Source organism: Neolamprologus multifasciatus, chromosome 9 (genome assembly GCF_963576455.1).
Source record: "Neolamprologus multifasciatus chromosome 9, fNeoMul1.2, whole genome shotgun sequence".
Lineage (NCBI taxonomy): Eukaryota > Metazoa > Chordata > Actinopteri > Cichliformes > Cichlidae > Neolamprologus > Neolamprologus multifasciatus.
Window position 1 is genome coordinate 30509598 of NC_140447.1, and position 17409 is coordinate 30527006.

Below are 17409 nucleotides of genomic sequence, written 5' to 3' on the forward strand. Positions count from 1 at the left end.
GTCTCTCATTCATTCAATAAACCCGTTCAGCCGTCATGTTTCCTTGTTCTGAACACACTGAGACGCTCACACACCTGCTGAAACCTGAGATGTTCTGCACGAGACGACGCGCTGTCTGTCGCCTCTCCGCTGCCCTTAAATCCGTCGTTAACCTTTTTTATATAAGTGTTTTAGTTTAGCCCCACGGCTGTGACAGCTGTCAGGCGTCAGAGACACCGCTTTGATTTCAAACGTCATGCATAAATATTATTAACTTAACTGTCAAATTGTGTATTTGCATATTTTGTTTTTTCTTCCGTTGACAAGAGAGAACAAAGAGAAGCTGTCCACATGTCCCCGCCACAGGGCCCCCAGCTCAGCTCCAAATTTCATTGGCTACACTTTTATATCATTCGACCTATCGCGGAGGACTCACTGAGGAAACCCTAACATCGGGTTCTGTGATTGGCCTAGACGTTTGGCGCCTCTTGAATCCGCCGCAGCCGTAGTGGGCGGTGAGGCGGAGGAGCAGTTTGAACAGAGTCGCTGTTGCCTAGGCGGAAACATTGAAATCCAAATAACTTTTTACAAGCAGGCTGACACCAAACGGTGCGACTGTCCCTCATAGACGCACAGTTTCTGTGTCCTAACCAGCCTTGGAGCGAAGGAGCCGGTGTGAGTTATTTCATTTACCGGCTCTGGGTGCGTGAAGCCGGGTGTTGCGCGAGCTCGGTCGCTCCCTCCTCCTGAGTTAAACTGCTAGCTAGCCACCGAGCTAACGTTACAGCTAGCCGTAACACGGAGCGAGCTAATCTGCAGCACAAAGGACGACTTTGCCCGTGTTTGTCGCATCGATCCGGATCGCTCCGTTGGATGAGGCCAGAGGCTCGGGTGGAGGTGAGAGAAGCTGTCAGTGTCCGTGGCTGTGTTCACGGGGCTTTTGTTGTGGGCTGCTCTTTGTGCTCTTGGGCGCCTCAATCTTTGTTAACTCGCCAACTGTTAGCTAGCTCGCCGGGGTACCGTGCCAATTCTTGTATCCCCGTAAATATTGACTAGCTTATAAAGAAGCCGTCTTTTTTTAAATCACTCGGAGGAGGGTAATCATTCCGATGGATCCACCGTCCACTCGTGTTTTGGGACCTTTGTGAGCCTGTTTCTGGGCTAAGGGGAAGCACATTTTGAGGGGAGCCAAACTTGGCACGACATCCGCAAGCTATCGTTAGCTCGAAGCTAGCTCACAGAAAAAGGCTGGTACAGTTCTTTGATGTATAATTTTTAGTACCTCTCATTTAATTTTCTTTCGTTTTTTGTTCAAGCTTTTGAGGGTTTTATTGTGAAACTGGGGCTAAAGGTGGTGGTAAAAGTAAGTGTCACCTTAAGTTAGGAGATTGTCACGTTGATAAAAGTAAAAAAGCTTCCCTCTTGTTTGCCTAGAAGCCTTGCGGGGGCGATATTCAACCACTTCCCTCACCATAAAACTCATAACATCGCCTAGACCAAAAAGAATAGAAGTTTGTGCCGCTGACACATGACAGGAAGCTTGAGTTTCACCTGTTAGTCAAAAGTCATCTTGAGAGTCATGTGGCAGGTTTTGGATAGAGCCCGACCTGTGCTGGGTTTGTGAGGGGAGACAAGCTTGGTAAGATGGTGGGGTTATTGTGCTGTTTATTTATAGGTGACAGTGGCTGCTGTTCATCCACAGACTGTACATAAAATAATGATATACAGAACTGTGATAAATTAACTCCCCCTTTCACAATTTCTTATTTTTTTCCATTTGTCACAGTTACTTATTTCAGATCGTCAATACATTTTTATTGTTAGACAAAAGATAACCTGAGTAAATAGAAAATGCATTTTGTAAATGAACAATAATAATAATAATAATGATTTAATTTATTAATAGAAATAAATCTATACAAACCAAGCTGCTCCCTTGTGAAAAAAAGTAATTGCCCACTAAACCTAAAAACTTGATCTGCAACTCTTGAAGGTCACATGTTTGCAGTGATTTATTTAAGTCTGATTTAAGTCAGGACTGTGACTAGGCCGCTCCAAAACATGTATTTTGGGTTTTTTTTAACCATTCATGATCATCATCATTAATTTATATAGCACTTTAAAAACACCAAAGTGCTGAACAATACAACAATAAATAATAATAATATAGAAACTTGGCAAGACAATAAAATGAATAAAAGTGTCAGTCACCCACAGAGTTAAAAGCCAGAGAATAAAAATAGGTCTTCAATCTGGACTTAAAACCTGGCACTGATGTAGCCTCTCTAATGTGAAGAGGAAGATTGTTCCAAAGCAACGGGGCACAGGAGAGAACGCAGAGGTGGACTTGCTGGTGTGTTGGATCATTGTTCTGCTGCATAAACTAAGTGTCCTTCTCCTCCAGGATTTTCTGATAGAGAGCAGAATTTATGGTACCATTAATTATGGCAAGTTGTCCAGGTCCTAAAGCAGCCCCAGACCATCATTAATACTGCCACCTTGTTTGAATATTGATAAGATATTCTTTTGATGATGTGCTGTTAGTTTGATGACAGATGTAACGGGAATCAAAGTTCTGCTTTTGTCTCATCAGTCCAGAATATTCTGAGCTCACCAGAGACAAGTGAGGCCTGCCGTTCTTTAGATGTTGTTCTGTTTTGTTTTGTTTTGTTTTTTTCCTGTGACAACCTGGATGAGCTGCCAAGTAATTTTGGTAGGCCATGCACTCCTGGGAAAGTTCACTGCTGTTCCAAGTTTTCGCCATTTGTGGGTAATGTCTCTTACTGTTCTCGTGAGTCCCAAAGCATTAGAAATTTGTATTCTTTTCCAGACTGGTAGATGTCTGTGACTTTGTTTTGCAGTTGTGTCTTTAAACTGTAGCGTGATGTGTTGCTTTTGGAGATCTTTAGCCTCCTTCACTTTGACAAACAGGTTCTGTTTAAGTGATTTCTTGACTCAGGTTTGGGTGTGGCTAGTGAAATTGATTGGGACTTTCCAAGAAATGTGATTATTCCCAGTTGGCTCATGACTGACAAGGGGGGCAGTTACTTTTTCTGTTCTGAGGTCAGTTTATAAGATTGTATCATTTGAAATTATTTTTGTAAAACACAGAGTTCACATTCTCTGGAACAAAAAAAGAGAGGAAGCATTCGGTTTGTCATCAGTTCAAAGTCTGCTTCCATGATGATGTGGGGGTCCACTCGTGCCTATGAAACTAGAAATATGAACGCTGAGTCCGGTGCTGAAGTGGCCTGCCTGCAGTCCAGACCTTTCTCACCATAATTCATGCTCAACGTTTGGAGGATAATGAACCAAACAACACAACAAAGACCATCCAGACCTGTTGAGCAGCTAGAATCCTTTGACAGGAATGGGAAAACATTCCTCTCCAGAAACTCCAGCAGCTGCTCTCCTCAATTCTCAGACATTTACAGGCTGATTAGAAAATAGTTTTATAGCATTATTGGTGATTTTTTTCCCCTCACATCTGTACAGGAAAACCAAGCACAGTTTACCAATCCCGGGATATTCGTACTAAGGTTGGGCGATATGTAACAATTTTCCAATCGTCGGTCCAACAATCACTGATGGGCGATATATTTGCGCATGCGCACACTTTTTCAATGTAATCATGCACGAACTGATTTGTGCGTTTACATCACAGAATAAGTCCAAACGTGGACAAACTAGTTTCCCAAAACAATGCTGTCAGCGTTAACACGGTTTGAACGCGGTCATCACGATTAAAATTGTTTACACTCTCAACACATCTGGAGCGCAGAATGAACAAAATTGGGACAAACTGCCGAAATGCGTTGACGGGGACATTTCAGGGATTTTGACTCAGTCTGGGATCCAGATGGGTTAATTGTTAAGCGCGTTAGTCATGATGACGGTGTGTTAGCGCTGACAGCACAAAAAAATATAAAGTCACCATTCTGGGATTTCTTTGGCTTTAAACCAGATGAAAGAGGTGAACATAAGGATGTAACCAAAGCAGTGTGCTGCAGATGTACAGTGTGAGCAAAGTACTCAAACACAACTAACTTGCATGAGCATGTACGTGTCCACCATCCGGCTGACTATGCTAGGCTATCACCAGCTTCTGCAGCTCCATCAAGAAGCATTTGGGCGCACTCTGAGGTGGGGGAATTTGCTCGCAGATGAAAGAGGGTGCTGTTAAAACGGCGCTATTATTTATTCACTTTTTGCTGTCGACTGCTTCTATTAGCTCCATCATTATTAGCAAACTTACTCATGGGCAAATAAATAAATAAGTGGCCCACTGAGGCTGAGCCTATCGTCAATGGTCCATATATTCGTCCAATCACCCAACCCTAATCTGTACGGGATTAAATTGACTCAGTGATAGTCTTGCTCCATTTTGTGCGCAAATCCAACCCTTAAATAAGGTTATAATCGCCTGTTTTAGGGAGTCACTGATTATATGCATTACTGAGACGGTGCCTAATAATCTGTCTAATACTAATAAGACACAGCAGTGAGTTTACTGTATGAGCACATTTAACTTGTCCAAAGGGTCTTCAGTGTATCTCTCTTTATTTTCTGTGCTGTGAAATGTGTCAGGCCGGTTCAGTCAGCCACGTCTCCATGACGGCCGTCTGTCACGTCTAATCTAAAGTGTGAGGGTTGAGTCAGAGACTCGCGCTTACTGACTGACTGCCGGGCAGCAGATGGATCGACAGACGACTGCTGTCATTCACACGCAGTCATTAAAAGAAAGGATGAGAACGAGGACTTGGCAGAGGAGGTGCGAGGAAGTAATCCACCTGTGCTCGAATCTCTCCGGGGTTGCAACTTGAATGGTAACGTGAGATTGAACAGAAGGGATTTGAATGCTGGCAGCGAGGTTTCAGACGTTTGATTTGCAGCATATCATCTTTACATCAGCTGTTGAAAGAAAGGAAATCAGAGGTTGGCTCTGATTGTTGGACTTGAGGTGAAGTTTATTATCTTAAGAAATGTATGTTTGGTTTGCATGTCTGGGGCACCGGATCCAAGTTTGGGTTGTGCCAAGAGGAACATTTTATTCCTAAATTATTAAATTATATAGATAAAGTGTTTTGGCCCTACAGTCCAGTCAAGAAAAGTGTGAAAATGTTAAACATGAAGGTGTCGTGTACAGGATCCATAATATCTTCCTGTCTGGCTGCAGGTGAATCATGGTGCTGACTGGGAAGCGTTCGGAGAAAGGCCCCGCCTGCTGGAAGAGGAGGGTGAAGTCTGAGTACATGAGGCTTCGGCAGCTGAAACGCTTCAGACGGGCCGACGAGGTCAAGGTTTGTTTACGCACTCACACACAGACACACACACAGCAGCATTCATGCTGCAGTTATTAAGAGAAGTTGAATCTGTTTGTTTGACTATAGTTTTTATTTTTAAGAGCACTAGCTGAGGTTGTTTTGCCGTTTTGGGGTAAAGAACAGATTTATTTATTCGCCCAAAGTTTTTAATCATGAAAGTGGAAACAGGAAGTGTCCCACGGTGTTTGGGCCGGTGATTGCTTTGACTGATTAGACCAGCCGGGGCTGTAAACTCTGATTAGCTCTCTGAGAGTTGTCCTATAAATGGTGTTAAAATGGAGAAGAGATGGTTATCAGGAGTCTGATGGATGACTGTCTCACTACGTAACGTTTTCAGCTGTTTTCACAGCAGCAGTTTCTCACAGATTTAGGTCTCGTTAGTGACGTTATGGCTCCTTTAACCTTTTTCCGTCAGAAATTAAAATTAAAGCTGATCCAAATTAAAGTTTACATGACTAAAGGTCCGTATAAAGGCTTCAGTACGTGCTGTTTATTTGCTAAAATGGTCACCTGACTCACCTGCACAGGTACGATCTCTGCGGGTGGTAACACTGAGGGTGAAGCTGGCCCTGTGTTTTGTTCTGTGCACTGATATAACTTTCTTTTAACTGTCACAGAGCATGTTCAACAGCAACCGTCAGAAAATCATGGAGCGAACTGACATTTTGAACCAGGAGTGGAAAACCCAGCGAATCCAGCCCGTTCACATCATGACGTCGGTCAGCTCCTTACGAGGGACTCGAGAGGTGAGCGGTCGATACTGGTATCAAAAATAAAAATACTCTAAAGGCTCAGAGGGAGGTGTCCTGACTGTAACGCACGCTTCCTGCGCAGTGCACCGTGGAGAGCGGCTTCTCCGAGTTCCCTCGACAGGTCATCCCCCTGAAGACTCTGAACGCCGTGGCCTCGGTCCCGGTCATGTACTCCTGGTCGCCGCTACAGCAAAACTTCATGGTGCGTAGAAAGCTTTAAAAGCTGCACTTTGTAAACAGCTGAGGCTGCGATTCAGTGCAGTATGCTACAGTCACAGGTGGCTGAGAAGCTGTGTGTGTGACGTTTGTTCTGGGTTTCCTCCTGCAGGTGGAGGATGAGACGGTGCTCCATAACATTCCCTACATGGGAGACGAGATCCTCGACCAGGACGGGACTTTCATCGAAGAGCTCATCAAGAACTATGACGGCAAAGTCCACGGAGACAGAGGTGAGGGTCAGTGGGCACAGGAGCAAATGGTTTGAGAGCCAAAGTCGTAATTAATGAAACTGCATCAGATAATCAGTCTGAAGGCAGCAGAAACAGTTACTGAAATGTGACTGTTGATGGATCAAAGCGCTTTGTTTGTGGATCTTAATGTAAAGAGCAGAAAAATGGTTTAAAAACGACTGTTCAGTTTGTCAGAACAAGAACAAGACAATAATTTCGAGTCGTACATGAACACAGGAGCCTCTAACTTTTCATAGTTTTTTGTTGTGATTGCATTTTTTAACAGCTCATTTGCAGGATCTAGACCCAGCACGGCAACAGGAAAAACCATTTGAAATGTTGGTGTGTCTCCTCTCTGTTAGCATTAAGCTGCTTCTATAAACATATGGGTCATTTTGTTGAACCATGCAAAGTGTCTGTCAGGGTGGATGTTTGGCTTCTGGAGCCTTGTTAGCATTAGCCACCTTTTTCCTGAGAGCTCAACCTGCTGGAACCATACGATGGATTTTTCTGGCAATAATTTATTTCTTCAGGTAGTCGGTCATCTGTACCATCTGTTAGCTGTGGTGTGTTAACTTTGTGCACAGACGATGGATTTTCTTTTCCTTCCTTTTCGTATGCACTCACTTCCCTATGAAAATGAGTTGCTACCAAGCATTGGTGCAGAAAATGAATATTTTGTGCAGTCACAGCACCACTGCTCTGAGGAACAAAGTTGTTTTGCTGTTTGTTTTGGAATCAACATTTCACTTCGGCTTCAGACTCGAAACAAATGTGCTGGTCAGAGTTTTCCATTAGGAACAAAACTGAATTCAGGAAGTCTAGTAATTAACTTTTTCCGCAATTACCTTCTGTAATCAGTTTTGGGTGTTTCCCATTACGATTGAGTATCACTTAATGTGACAGATCGTTGTAGCAGCGCAGCTGAAAGTCCTGTGCTGCTCGGTGCTTGCATGGCTTCTTGTCAAACTCAGGCTCCTGTGTGGGCGTGCTCCAAAGTTTCTGAAAGAGAGATTTCTGAGTATTTGGGATAGAAAAAACTATCAGAGGTTAAAAGTTTTATCAAAACTCTGCACAGCAGTTTGTAATGTGAGAGCTGATGCAGCACAGCTGTTTGCTGTCCTCCCTCAACGAGAAACCGCAAAACCAGGAATGTGAACGTGCTCGTGTGGTTGGTCTGTGTGGTGTCTCATCAGACAAACAGTGCGATGAATATTTGCTTTGTATGTTTGTTTGTTCTACGTCGTCTCAGCAGAAAGAGAAACGGCTCCTCTGCTCTCTGTAAAACTATCTGTCCTGTGTTGTGTTTTGCAGAGTGTGGCTTCATCAACGACGAGATCTTCGTCGAGCTGGTCAACGCTCTGGCACAGTACAGTGACAACGAGGATGATGAGGAGGAGGAAGAGCAGGACTTTAAAGTGGACAAGATGGACATGTGTGATGGCAAAGAGCACCCAGAGGACCCCCGCAAGGACGGGCTTGTTAACAGTGAGAGTAAGTCCTGAGGTGTTGGAGCTGTACTGCAGTTAGAAACGTGTAACAACCAATGAAGGTGTTTGTGCTGAGCTGCTGTGAGGGGGGAGCATTCAGGGGGAACTACACTCTGGTCCAGCTCACACTGACAGTTTTGTGTCCTGATGGAAAGCGTGTGTGTGTCGTCTCCAGGCCGAACCAACAATGACACCAGCAAGAAGTTTCCCTCTGACAAGATCTTTGAGGCCATCTCCTCCATGTTCCCCGACAAGGGCTCCCCCGAGGAGCTCAAAGAAAAGTCAGTGGGTTTGTTTGTGTGCGAGTGAGTCGGTGCTGTGACGATAACAGAGGAGCTCATTCTGATATGTGTAACGAAAGAAGGTCAAAGAATTTATCCATAAACATAAAAAGCACCTGGTTTCAAGTTGATCTCCTCTCGAGAGATTTCAAGAATCTGTTTTGGCGCTTTGGTCGAATGAGACGAGGCGATGACTTTAAAGGGCGTGTTGACAGCAGGTGATCTCACTGTTTGGAACTCAAAGTCCAGTTCGTGCTGAGATTGCTGCATGTTGCGTCACTGGAGAAGATGAATCCAGTCATTGCTCAGATGGACTCAGGCGTGATGTTGTCATGTGGTTGTTAATTTTGCCAGAACGTCAGATGTGTGCTTCCTACAGCCACGGCTGTCTCATGTGTGAGCTAAAGAGGACACACACACACACAGAGTGCTAATGTTGAGACAAACTGATGATGGCGTGCATCATTAAGGGCGATGCACGTTTTCTGTACGAGGAAACATCAGGACAGATCTGATTTTAGACTGTTTGTCATGGAAGTCTTTCAGGACCACTGATTCATTCTGTAAATACACACACAGACAATGAGCTGCTTTAAAAAGATAATTATCAGTAACACTGATGTTGTTCAGGATGATCCTGTATTTAAAATAACTGTTTAGCTGATGGTCTGTTCCATATTTTCTATTTTTTACTTGATTGTTGTTTATTTACTGTTCATGCGAGCAAACAGACTTTTAATTATAAAAACTTTAACCTGTTCTTAAGTCTTTAAAATGTTGATTACAATATATATAAAATATATGCAAAATATAAGAGCAGCAGTTGGTCTTATATGTACTTTAAAGTAATTGTAAAATACTAAACTCAAGATTTGACTTAATTTCAATTTAATACTTCAAGACTTACCACAGAACCAATTCTGCCAGAGCTTATATTATATTTTACATGCTGTAGTGCCATTTTTGGGAGTAGTTCAAGTTGCTATACCTCAGTGCAACCATTATAACCAGATTTTAATAATATGATTGCACTAAGTCCATAGCAACTACAAAAATAGCCAAAAAGTGCAATGGACTACAAAAAATTTGAAAATCATTTTTACTTTTTTTAACACATATTTCTTGTTGGAGAAAATTTTGCAATGCAAAAAGATTGTACAAAAGTGCATCAAAATAAACTATTTCCAGAACTCTTTGGCGTTATAATCATCCCAGAAACTACACAGAAAATCACCAGTATAGGCTTATAAGGCTCTGAAGGGGGAAAACTACGTTTCCCACAAAATATGATGTCACTTCTGGTTTTGGCAGGTAATGGCGGACATCAGATAGTTCGTGCTGACGTCTGTTCCAGTGTAGGAAGTGCTATTAACAGCTGATCAGATCGGCAAAGCGTGTTTCTGGAATATTATGTTTTTGTTGCTGCAAGCGCTTTTTATGCAGTTTTTGCAAAGTTATATGTGGAAGGAAACCGTGACTTAGGACAAGCGGATGGTTTAAGATGTAAGTACAACTCCTCCGGTTTCATATGCAAAACCATCATTGTGCTAGCTTACGTGGCTGCACTTCTACCGCTTTAAAGAGTCGCACAAAATGAGCGGCCATAAAGGGTTAAACACATCACGTTAACTTGGATCAGTTCATAAATATAAAATCATTTTTCAGAAACATTTAAACCTCATGCACGTGTTAGCTGTAGCATCAGTGCAGACTGGAGTCAGTTTCTTTTGTTTTGACCCACTTGGTGCTAAAGCAGAATATTTAGTGGCTGAACTTTGACTCACAGCTCCTCTGTTGTTGTGACAGCAAATCTCACAAAGCGTGTGTGTGTGCGTCTGTGTGTGTGTGCACGTCTACGTGTGTGTGTGTGTGCGCGTCTACATGTGTGTGTGTGCGCGTCTGCGTGTGTGTGTGCACTGTACTGCATTCATCAGTGTGTCTGCAGAGCTGTGGAGGACTTTAATAAACTTAATATTAAGATCATGTTAAACGTTATAGGAGGAGACGGGTGGAGAGTTTAAATCTGCTGTTTTGGTTTTTGGTATATCTTTAACCTGACAGACTTTAGTTCTTGTGTGACTCTTAAATCCATTGTTACACAACACCAGGTGTTTCCTGTTTACGTTCAGGTCTGTGTTGTGAGACAGTGTCACAGCACAGAGCAGCTTTACAGTAACAAACTGATGAGATGTTTTAACCTGATGAATCAGCGACGCGTGTTTGTCTCACTGCGTTCATCTGACTTGAGGTAAATTTGATCTCTCGTGTGCGTGTTTGTATTCTCAGGTACAAGGAGCTGACTGAGCAGCAGCTGCCCGGCGCCCTGCCGCCTGAATGCACGCCGAACATCGACGGTCCGAACGCTCGCTCCGTGCAGCGCGAGCAGAGCCTGCACTCCTTCCACACTCTGTTCTGCAGACGATGCTTCAAATACGACTGCTTCCTCCACCGTTAGTGCACAATCAATACACTTCACAGCAGAACTGTCACTGTGTGACGTACTCACTGCAGTGGTCACATCAGCCTGCAGAGTGACGTTATCACATCTGCAGCTTCTTCCATCAGTTCTAATCAAACTTTCTCTGATATGTTTCCATCTGAAAACCAACAAGTTCACTCTGTTATCAAACATTATCTTTGGAGTTTTAATGACTCTAACCTCACATAACTCATAGTCCAGCCAGTTTTAAGAATCGTGGGTATAAAAATGGCCCCGAAGCTTTCCATTAAAAATCTGACAGTCATAAAATAACTTGTAATGATTCCTTTAGTTTGATCGTGTCAGTAAAGTAAAGAATAAAACATCACATCCATCAGTGAAAACTCTGCTCGACTCTGTGCTGATGATGTTATAAATGCTGCTCGACACGTCATGTGATCGACGCTGAAACGCGAGCAGCTGTTTTTGATATTGGCACAAACCCGAGTTTGTTTTTGTTGGCAGTGTTTGCATCATATAAAATCTCAGAGGTCAGAGTCTTTGATCGTTTGACAGATGAGGCTCCGGCACCGTTTTAAGAGGCTGTTGAATTCCTCGTCTCTCTCTCGTCTCTTTTAGCTTTCCATGCAACTCCCAACACGTACAAGCGGAAGAACTTGGAGAACCTGGTGGACAAAACCCCGTGTGGCGTTGACTGCTACATGGACGTGGTGCAGGCGAGTCGCTGCTTTTCTTTTTAACTGAGACAGAAAAGTTATAAAATATATTAACTTAACACTCTTCCTGTTGCTTCCTCAGGACGGCATGATGAGGGAGTACGCCGCAGGCGTGGGAACCGAGCGGGCAAAGACGCCCTCCAAGCGTAACGGGGGCCGGCGCCGCGGTCGGCTGCCCAACAGCAACAGTAACAGCCGGCCCGGCACCCCCACGGTGTCCTCTGAAACCAAAGACACGGACAGCGACCGCGAGGGCAGCAAAGAGGACGAGCGAGACAACGACAAAGACGACGAGGACAAGAAGGACGAGACCACCAGCAGCTCAGGTGCAGACGGCGGTGATTACAGACGGTAGAAGTTTAACGTTAACAGGGTTACAGACGTAACAGAGTCTGTGTTTGTCCATCAGATCTAACAGGAACGTTTCTGCCTGTGAAACGCAGGGTTCAGAGCAGCGATGACCTCAGAGATTAGTCGCAGCAACAGTTCTGTTTATTTTCATGAAGCTATTAAAAAGCTGACATCACATCTCCTCCCTCGCCGTTATAATTACAGCTCTGATGGGACATTAAGACTTCTGTTTATGTCCCTTATTGTCCTTAATAGATCTGTGAAGGAATTGGCAGCAGAATTTAACACTGGAGCACAGAGACAGCCTCCATCCAGAGAACCTCGAACTTGATCTCTCAGGAATTCTTTTTCCTGGGAAGTTAAAGTTTCCTCTGAGCAGGGCGATTCCCAAACAGCAGGCACATTCATTTGATGCTAATTTAGGACTTTGGATAAATAAAAACCACCAGCTGGAGTAATGTCTGTTTCTGACCGTAACATTGCTGCTTCATCAAGATTTTAAAACTGCGATCAGCCCAGACTGTAGAAGAGATCTCGTGCTCCTGTGAAGCTCTTTGAGTCGAGCATCTCTTCATGCGTGCAGTAACCTGCACCGTGCCTGCGGTTCACCGATGAGAGGCTGAACGCTGCAGCGATGCTCTTGCTACCAGCTGGGTCTTCCCCTCTGCATGCAGCCCCCTTGTTGTGGGACGTTTGTTTGACAGCACAGATCACAGACGATTGTTTGCACTTCAAAGCTGCTGCAGATAAAGTCACAAACACTCGATGTGACGACAATAACGGCCTGGAGTTTATACAACGTTACGAGACTCTCACTCTTTTCCTTCCTTCCTGTCATCACTGCACAAACTAGTTTGCAAGCAAAGCTACAGTGCAGGCACACGTGGTCATGTGACGCTTGTACTTCAATCATATTTGTGCACGGAGACATTTGAAGTATTTAAATTTGGGCTCAAAGAGATCGATTTGACCAGGAGTCACTGTGACATCAGTGTTTGTAATAAGAAGCCTTTTTGTTTCCATTCATGGTTTTATCTAAAGATTCCAGCTTCAGCAGTCAAACTTCCTCCTTTTGGTTGTTCAGAATTCGGTTGCACTCCTCGGCTGTTTATCTCAGATTCCTCGGGAATGTTTGTCCTTCTGAGGAAATGTAAGCGAGCTGAGTTTCAGCCATGAGACCATCGCGCTCCTTGTTTTATGACACAAACCTTTCCCACTGCTGTCTGTTAGACCCTTCCCTGAAAGTAGGACCCTCGTTTATGACCTGTCGAGCTCCTCACTTTAGTCCTGGTTCCTTGAGGCAAAATGCAGGTTTGTTTCCTGCGGCGTTGGAAACGTCCTCAGTGTTGATTTGATGTGTGCAGAGGGAAACTCGCGGTGTCAGACTCCCGTGAAGATGAAGCTGTCCAGTGAGGCTGAAGCGGTGGAGTGGAGCGGGGCCGAGGCGTCTCTCTTCAGAGTCCTCATCGGGACGTACTACGACAACTACTGCGCCATCGCGCGGCTCATAGGCACCAAGACCTGCAGACAGGTGAGCTGCCGGTTCATCGCACTCGCCGCCGTCTGTTTCAGCTAGTCTTCACGATGACACTCGGTCTAACACGCCGTCTTTACCGGGTCCTGCAGGTTTACGAGTTCAGGGTCAAGGAGTCGGCCATCATTGCTCGTGCTCCCGCCGAAGACGAGGACACGCCGCCGAGGAAGAAGAAGAGGAAGCACAGACTGTGGGCTACTCACTGCCGCAAGATCCAGCTGAAGAAAGGTCAGAGGTCACAGCAGCACAAAAGTTTACAATAGTTTGTATCTGCTGACACGTCTGTGAGATCAAGTCAAACTGGAAGTACTTTAATCCTGCTTTCTTTATAATGGTCAGCAGAGGGCGCCATGTTACCTGTGCAGAAGCATAAACATTTTCCTCGTCTCTACTTTTTGTCATGTTTTTGCTCCTTTAAAAGGAGAAATTATTCATTAAATGATCTTAAGAGATATTTGTTTTTGTTTTACGATGTTCATAAATAAAGAGGTGGCACAAAGAAAATCAGACAGCTGGAGTTTTCTGTTCAGAGAAATCAATAGCACACAACTCGCTCTGTTCTTAAACGCCACATCTGACCTCTTACAGATGGCTCATCCAATCACGTGTATAACTACCAGCCATGTGACCACCCCCGTCAGCCCTGCGACTCCTCGTGTCCCTGCGTCACCGCGCAAAACTTCTGCGAGAAGTTCTGCCAGTGCAGCTCGGAGTGTAAGAACTTTAATTTTGAAAAACCAAGTAACCAAGCTTCTTTGAATGTGTTTTCACTGGTTTGTTTTTCCCGTGTTTGCAGGTCAGAACCGCTTCCCGGGCTGCCGCTGCAAAGCTCAGTGTAACACCAAGCAGTGCCCCTGCTACCTGGCAGTGAGGGAGTGCGACCCCGACCTCTGCCTGACCTGCGGCGCCGCCGACCACTGGGACAGCAAGAACGTGTCCTGCAAGAACTGCTCCATCCAGAGAGGCGCCAAGAAGGTAACACGTGTGGCTTTTACTCATCGTTCACTAAAAACAAAACATTTTATTGTGAAATCAAACGCTCTAAAAGCGCCGTCTGATCTGTTCCCGTCCCTCAGCACCTCCTGCTCGCTCCGTCAGACGTGGCCGGCTGGGGCATCTTCATCAAAGAGCCGGTGCAGAAAAACGAGTTCATTTCGGAGTACTGTGGAGAGGTACGGCTGATTGATGGTGGTCGTTTAACCTGCTTTTTTAGAACTGGTTAAAAGTTGAAGAATCTTTGATCTGATGCTGTGATTCTCACTGTGGCCTCTGGTGGGCTGTGACGGTACTGCAAGAGGGCTGCCAGAGGCCATTTACATCATGGCTTTATCATTTACCTGCATAAAGGAAGGTTTGGTGTCTCCAGAGGAAAACAGTTCCTGTTTTGTCTTATTTATTTTTTTAACATTGTGATGTGTTTTTGGGTGACTTCATTTACTAAAGCAGTCAAGCTCACCGTTGTGTGGAGCCCAGAGGAGCGTGCACGTGCTGGAGTCACAGCTGAGCGTTTCTTTCTGTTGCAGATCATCTCTCAGGACGAAGCCGACCGCAGAGGGAAAGTCTACGACAAATACATGTGCAGCTTCCTGTTCAACCTGAACAACGGTAAAACGCAGCACGGATAAATATATCTGATGTTACATCTGAGGTCTTTTTTCTTTATTTTACTGCATTCAGCTCAAACACGTCTGATCTGCTGAATAAATGAATTCTTCCACTCTTGTTTTTGAGGATAAAGTCAGAAATGCTCTCTTCCTTCCAGACTTTGTTGTTGATGCCACGAGGAAAGGCAACAAGATCCGCTTCGCCAACCACTCGGTGAACCCGAACTGCTATGCAAAAGGTAGAAAGATCTGGTCGCGGGAGCTTCCTGCTGGTTCCTGCCTCTCTGTGGTAACTGCTTCTCCTCTCTGCAGTGATGATGGTGAACGGCGATCACAGGATCGGGATCTTTGCCAAGAGAGCCATCCAGACCGGAGAGGAGCTCTTCTTCGACTACAGGTCAGTGACGAAAAAGTCAAATCACTGACTGAGAAAGACTCCTGAGGTTTTATCTGAGTGACGATGACAGATCAGGGTCACATGGAGGTCCAGCTGCGGAACAGCTCGGTTAATGTTTCAAAGTACTTTGAACATGCCTTCATCTACATACATCACCTACAGTCAGTGTCTCACACTCAGAGCTCTTCGTGTTGTACTTTAAATGTCTTCAGGACGTTTTCTGACTAAAGAAACTTTGTATTGGAGGATTTCTTTAGTTTTGATTCTCATACAGACGCAGCTTTTGGTCTGTGTGCAAAGGTTCTGTCATCCAGGTCAGGCCAGTCTAACTGTTTAAGGGTCACGTGATGACTCTGGGTCTCCTCCAAGAGGTCAGGATGTTGATGGCACTCGGTCAAAAGCGGAGTCAGATGAGAAGTTTAGCTGCTTCAACTCTAGCCCTAAAAGTTTTCTTGGTCTGGCTTTTTTGAAAACGTGCGTGCATATTAAGATTGTTATTTAAAAAACTGTCAGTTTTTCTGCCTTTGTGTCTTATTAGCATCAGAAAACATTTTAAAGGTTTGTTTCCTGTTCCTCAGGTACAGCCAGGCCGACGCTCTGAAGTACGTCGGGATCGAGCGCGAGATGGAGATCGCCTGACCGGGACTTGCTGTGTTTTTCAGTGACACAAAGGCCTTACACACACAAACAAACAAACAAACAAAAAAAACACACCCTCACTTTCAGGAGACTCAGACGATTCGTCACAACGCCACAAAAGCTTCAGGAAAAAAAAACCGGGGATATTTGAAGCTGATATTTGTTGTTGTTTGAGTTTTTGAGAAACTTCACGTTTTTTATCCTTTGATTTGTCGACAAATCTTCCTCTTTGGATTCATAAATCTTCCCTCTGCTGTAAGCGCACCGACAAAAAATATATAAATATCTCTTATCTGTCTCATCTTTGAGTAAAAATGTTCTGCAGCGAGAGGAGAAAAAAAGCCCGACTGTTTTTAAAAGCTCTCAGTTCAAGCTTCAGGGACCAAAATCCTCCACCAGCCACTTTCACACCGCCGACCAGACTGTTTGTACTCCTCGTGTGTGTCTGTGTGTGTGTGCGTGTGTGTCGTGTGAACCTGTCACTCCTCAGAGCGCCGCTTCACTGTCTGTCTGTAAATCTGGAGGTCGTTCACGAAGCAGCGTCACACTGAAACCAGCTCTGACCGTTAAAGTCGATAAACAACAGGAATATTTTTAAGAATAAAAGAAGCTGTACGTTAAAGATGGACATGGCTTTAGTGAAGTCGACTGTTGGCGTTTTGGTCACCGTTTAATTTGTTTTGTTTTGTTTTTGAGCCAGAAGTGACAACATTTGGATGAGAGGATTCACTCTTCAGTTACGAGGTTAAGGTTTGCTAGGTCGGTCGTCAGGCGGCAGGTGCACAGGTGTACAGGTGCATCCACAGACAGGTAGCTGCTGGCTAACGATTAGTAATTGCTAACAGCACAGACGGAGCCCAGAGGTCGAGCTCGGAGGCTCAGATTAGCAGTTAGCATCTATTCTGTAAATAGTACAGAAAGTTAAAGTTTAACACAGGTGAGTGTGGAGTGGGGCCTGTAACTCATTCTCACTGGTTTCACTGGGCTGATGTTGGGAAATGCTCAGATCAGACATCACCCTTTTCTTTATGGTTAGAATTTGGGGGTGTGGCTTATTTAACAGGTGAGCCTGTAATTGAAGTTTGTGAGCTGGACCTCTGGATCATGTTTGTGCATTTTGGAGCTTTTTTAATGCAGTTAAAAACATCTTTCTGTGGCTCAACTGAAGATATTAGTGCTCCTGGCATTAATTAGCAGGTATCTGTCCGAGCTGCTGGCCACGCCCACTGCAGTATTCTCCTGAACAGCAGGTGTCGCACCTCTGACATGTGCTCGAATCCTCAGCCTCTCCCTCTGAGTACTGATGTGTTTTCAACACGATGATTAAAAACTGACACAATCGTTCACTCGTGTCCTTAACCGCCACACTGCAGCGACTTCTGAGCATAAGTAGAAGTGGCTTTGGTGCTGCGGTGGCGTGCAAAGCAGCCACTGTGGAGGGTGCACTGACTGT

At 44.6% G+C, this 17409-nt stretch overlaps 1 protein-coding gene across 1 annotated transcript; it reads left to right on the top strand.

Annotated features, from left to right (window-relative positions):
- Nucleotides 1–440: 440 nt before the first annotated feature.
- On the top strand, nt 441–16551 carry ezh2 (enhancer of zeste 2 polycomb repressive complex 2 subunit). Its single transcript, XM_085171889.1, has 19 exons — nt 441–876; nt 5156–5279; nt 5921–6049; nt 6138–6257; nt 6384–6504; nt 7819–7998; nt 8170–8275; nt 10562–10725; nt 11334–11431; nt 11514–11757; nt 13147–13313; nt 13409–13544; nt 13905–14030; nt 14113–14291; nt 14393–14488; nt 14840–14921; nt 15079–15159; nt 15233–15317; nt 15896–16551. The coding sequence occupies exons 2-19, from the start codon at nt 5163–5165 to the stop codon at nt 15954–15956; spliced, it is 2292 nt and encodes a 763-aa protein (XP_085028015.1). The 5' UTR covers nt 441–876; nt 5156–5162; the 3' UTR covers nt 15957–16551.
- Nucleotides 16552–17409: the final 858 nt, after the last annotated feature.

What these genes read in the sequence shown, in the direction of transcription:
- ezh2 (XM_085171889.1), top strand. Translation starts at nt 5,163, where the DNA reads ATGGTGCTGACTGGGAAGCGTTCGGAGAAAGGCCCCGCCTGCTGGAAG. An exon ending in GACGGGCCGACGAGGTCAAG is followed by an intron (nt 5,280 to 5,920) that starts GTTTGTTTACGC and finishes TAACTGTCACAG; the next exon opens with AGCATGTTCAACAGCAACCG. An exon ending in TTTCGGAGTACTGTGGAGAG is followed by an intron (nt 14,489 to 14,839) that starts GTACGGCTGATT and finishes TTTCTGTTGCAG; the next exon opens with ATCATCTCTCAGGACGAAGC.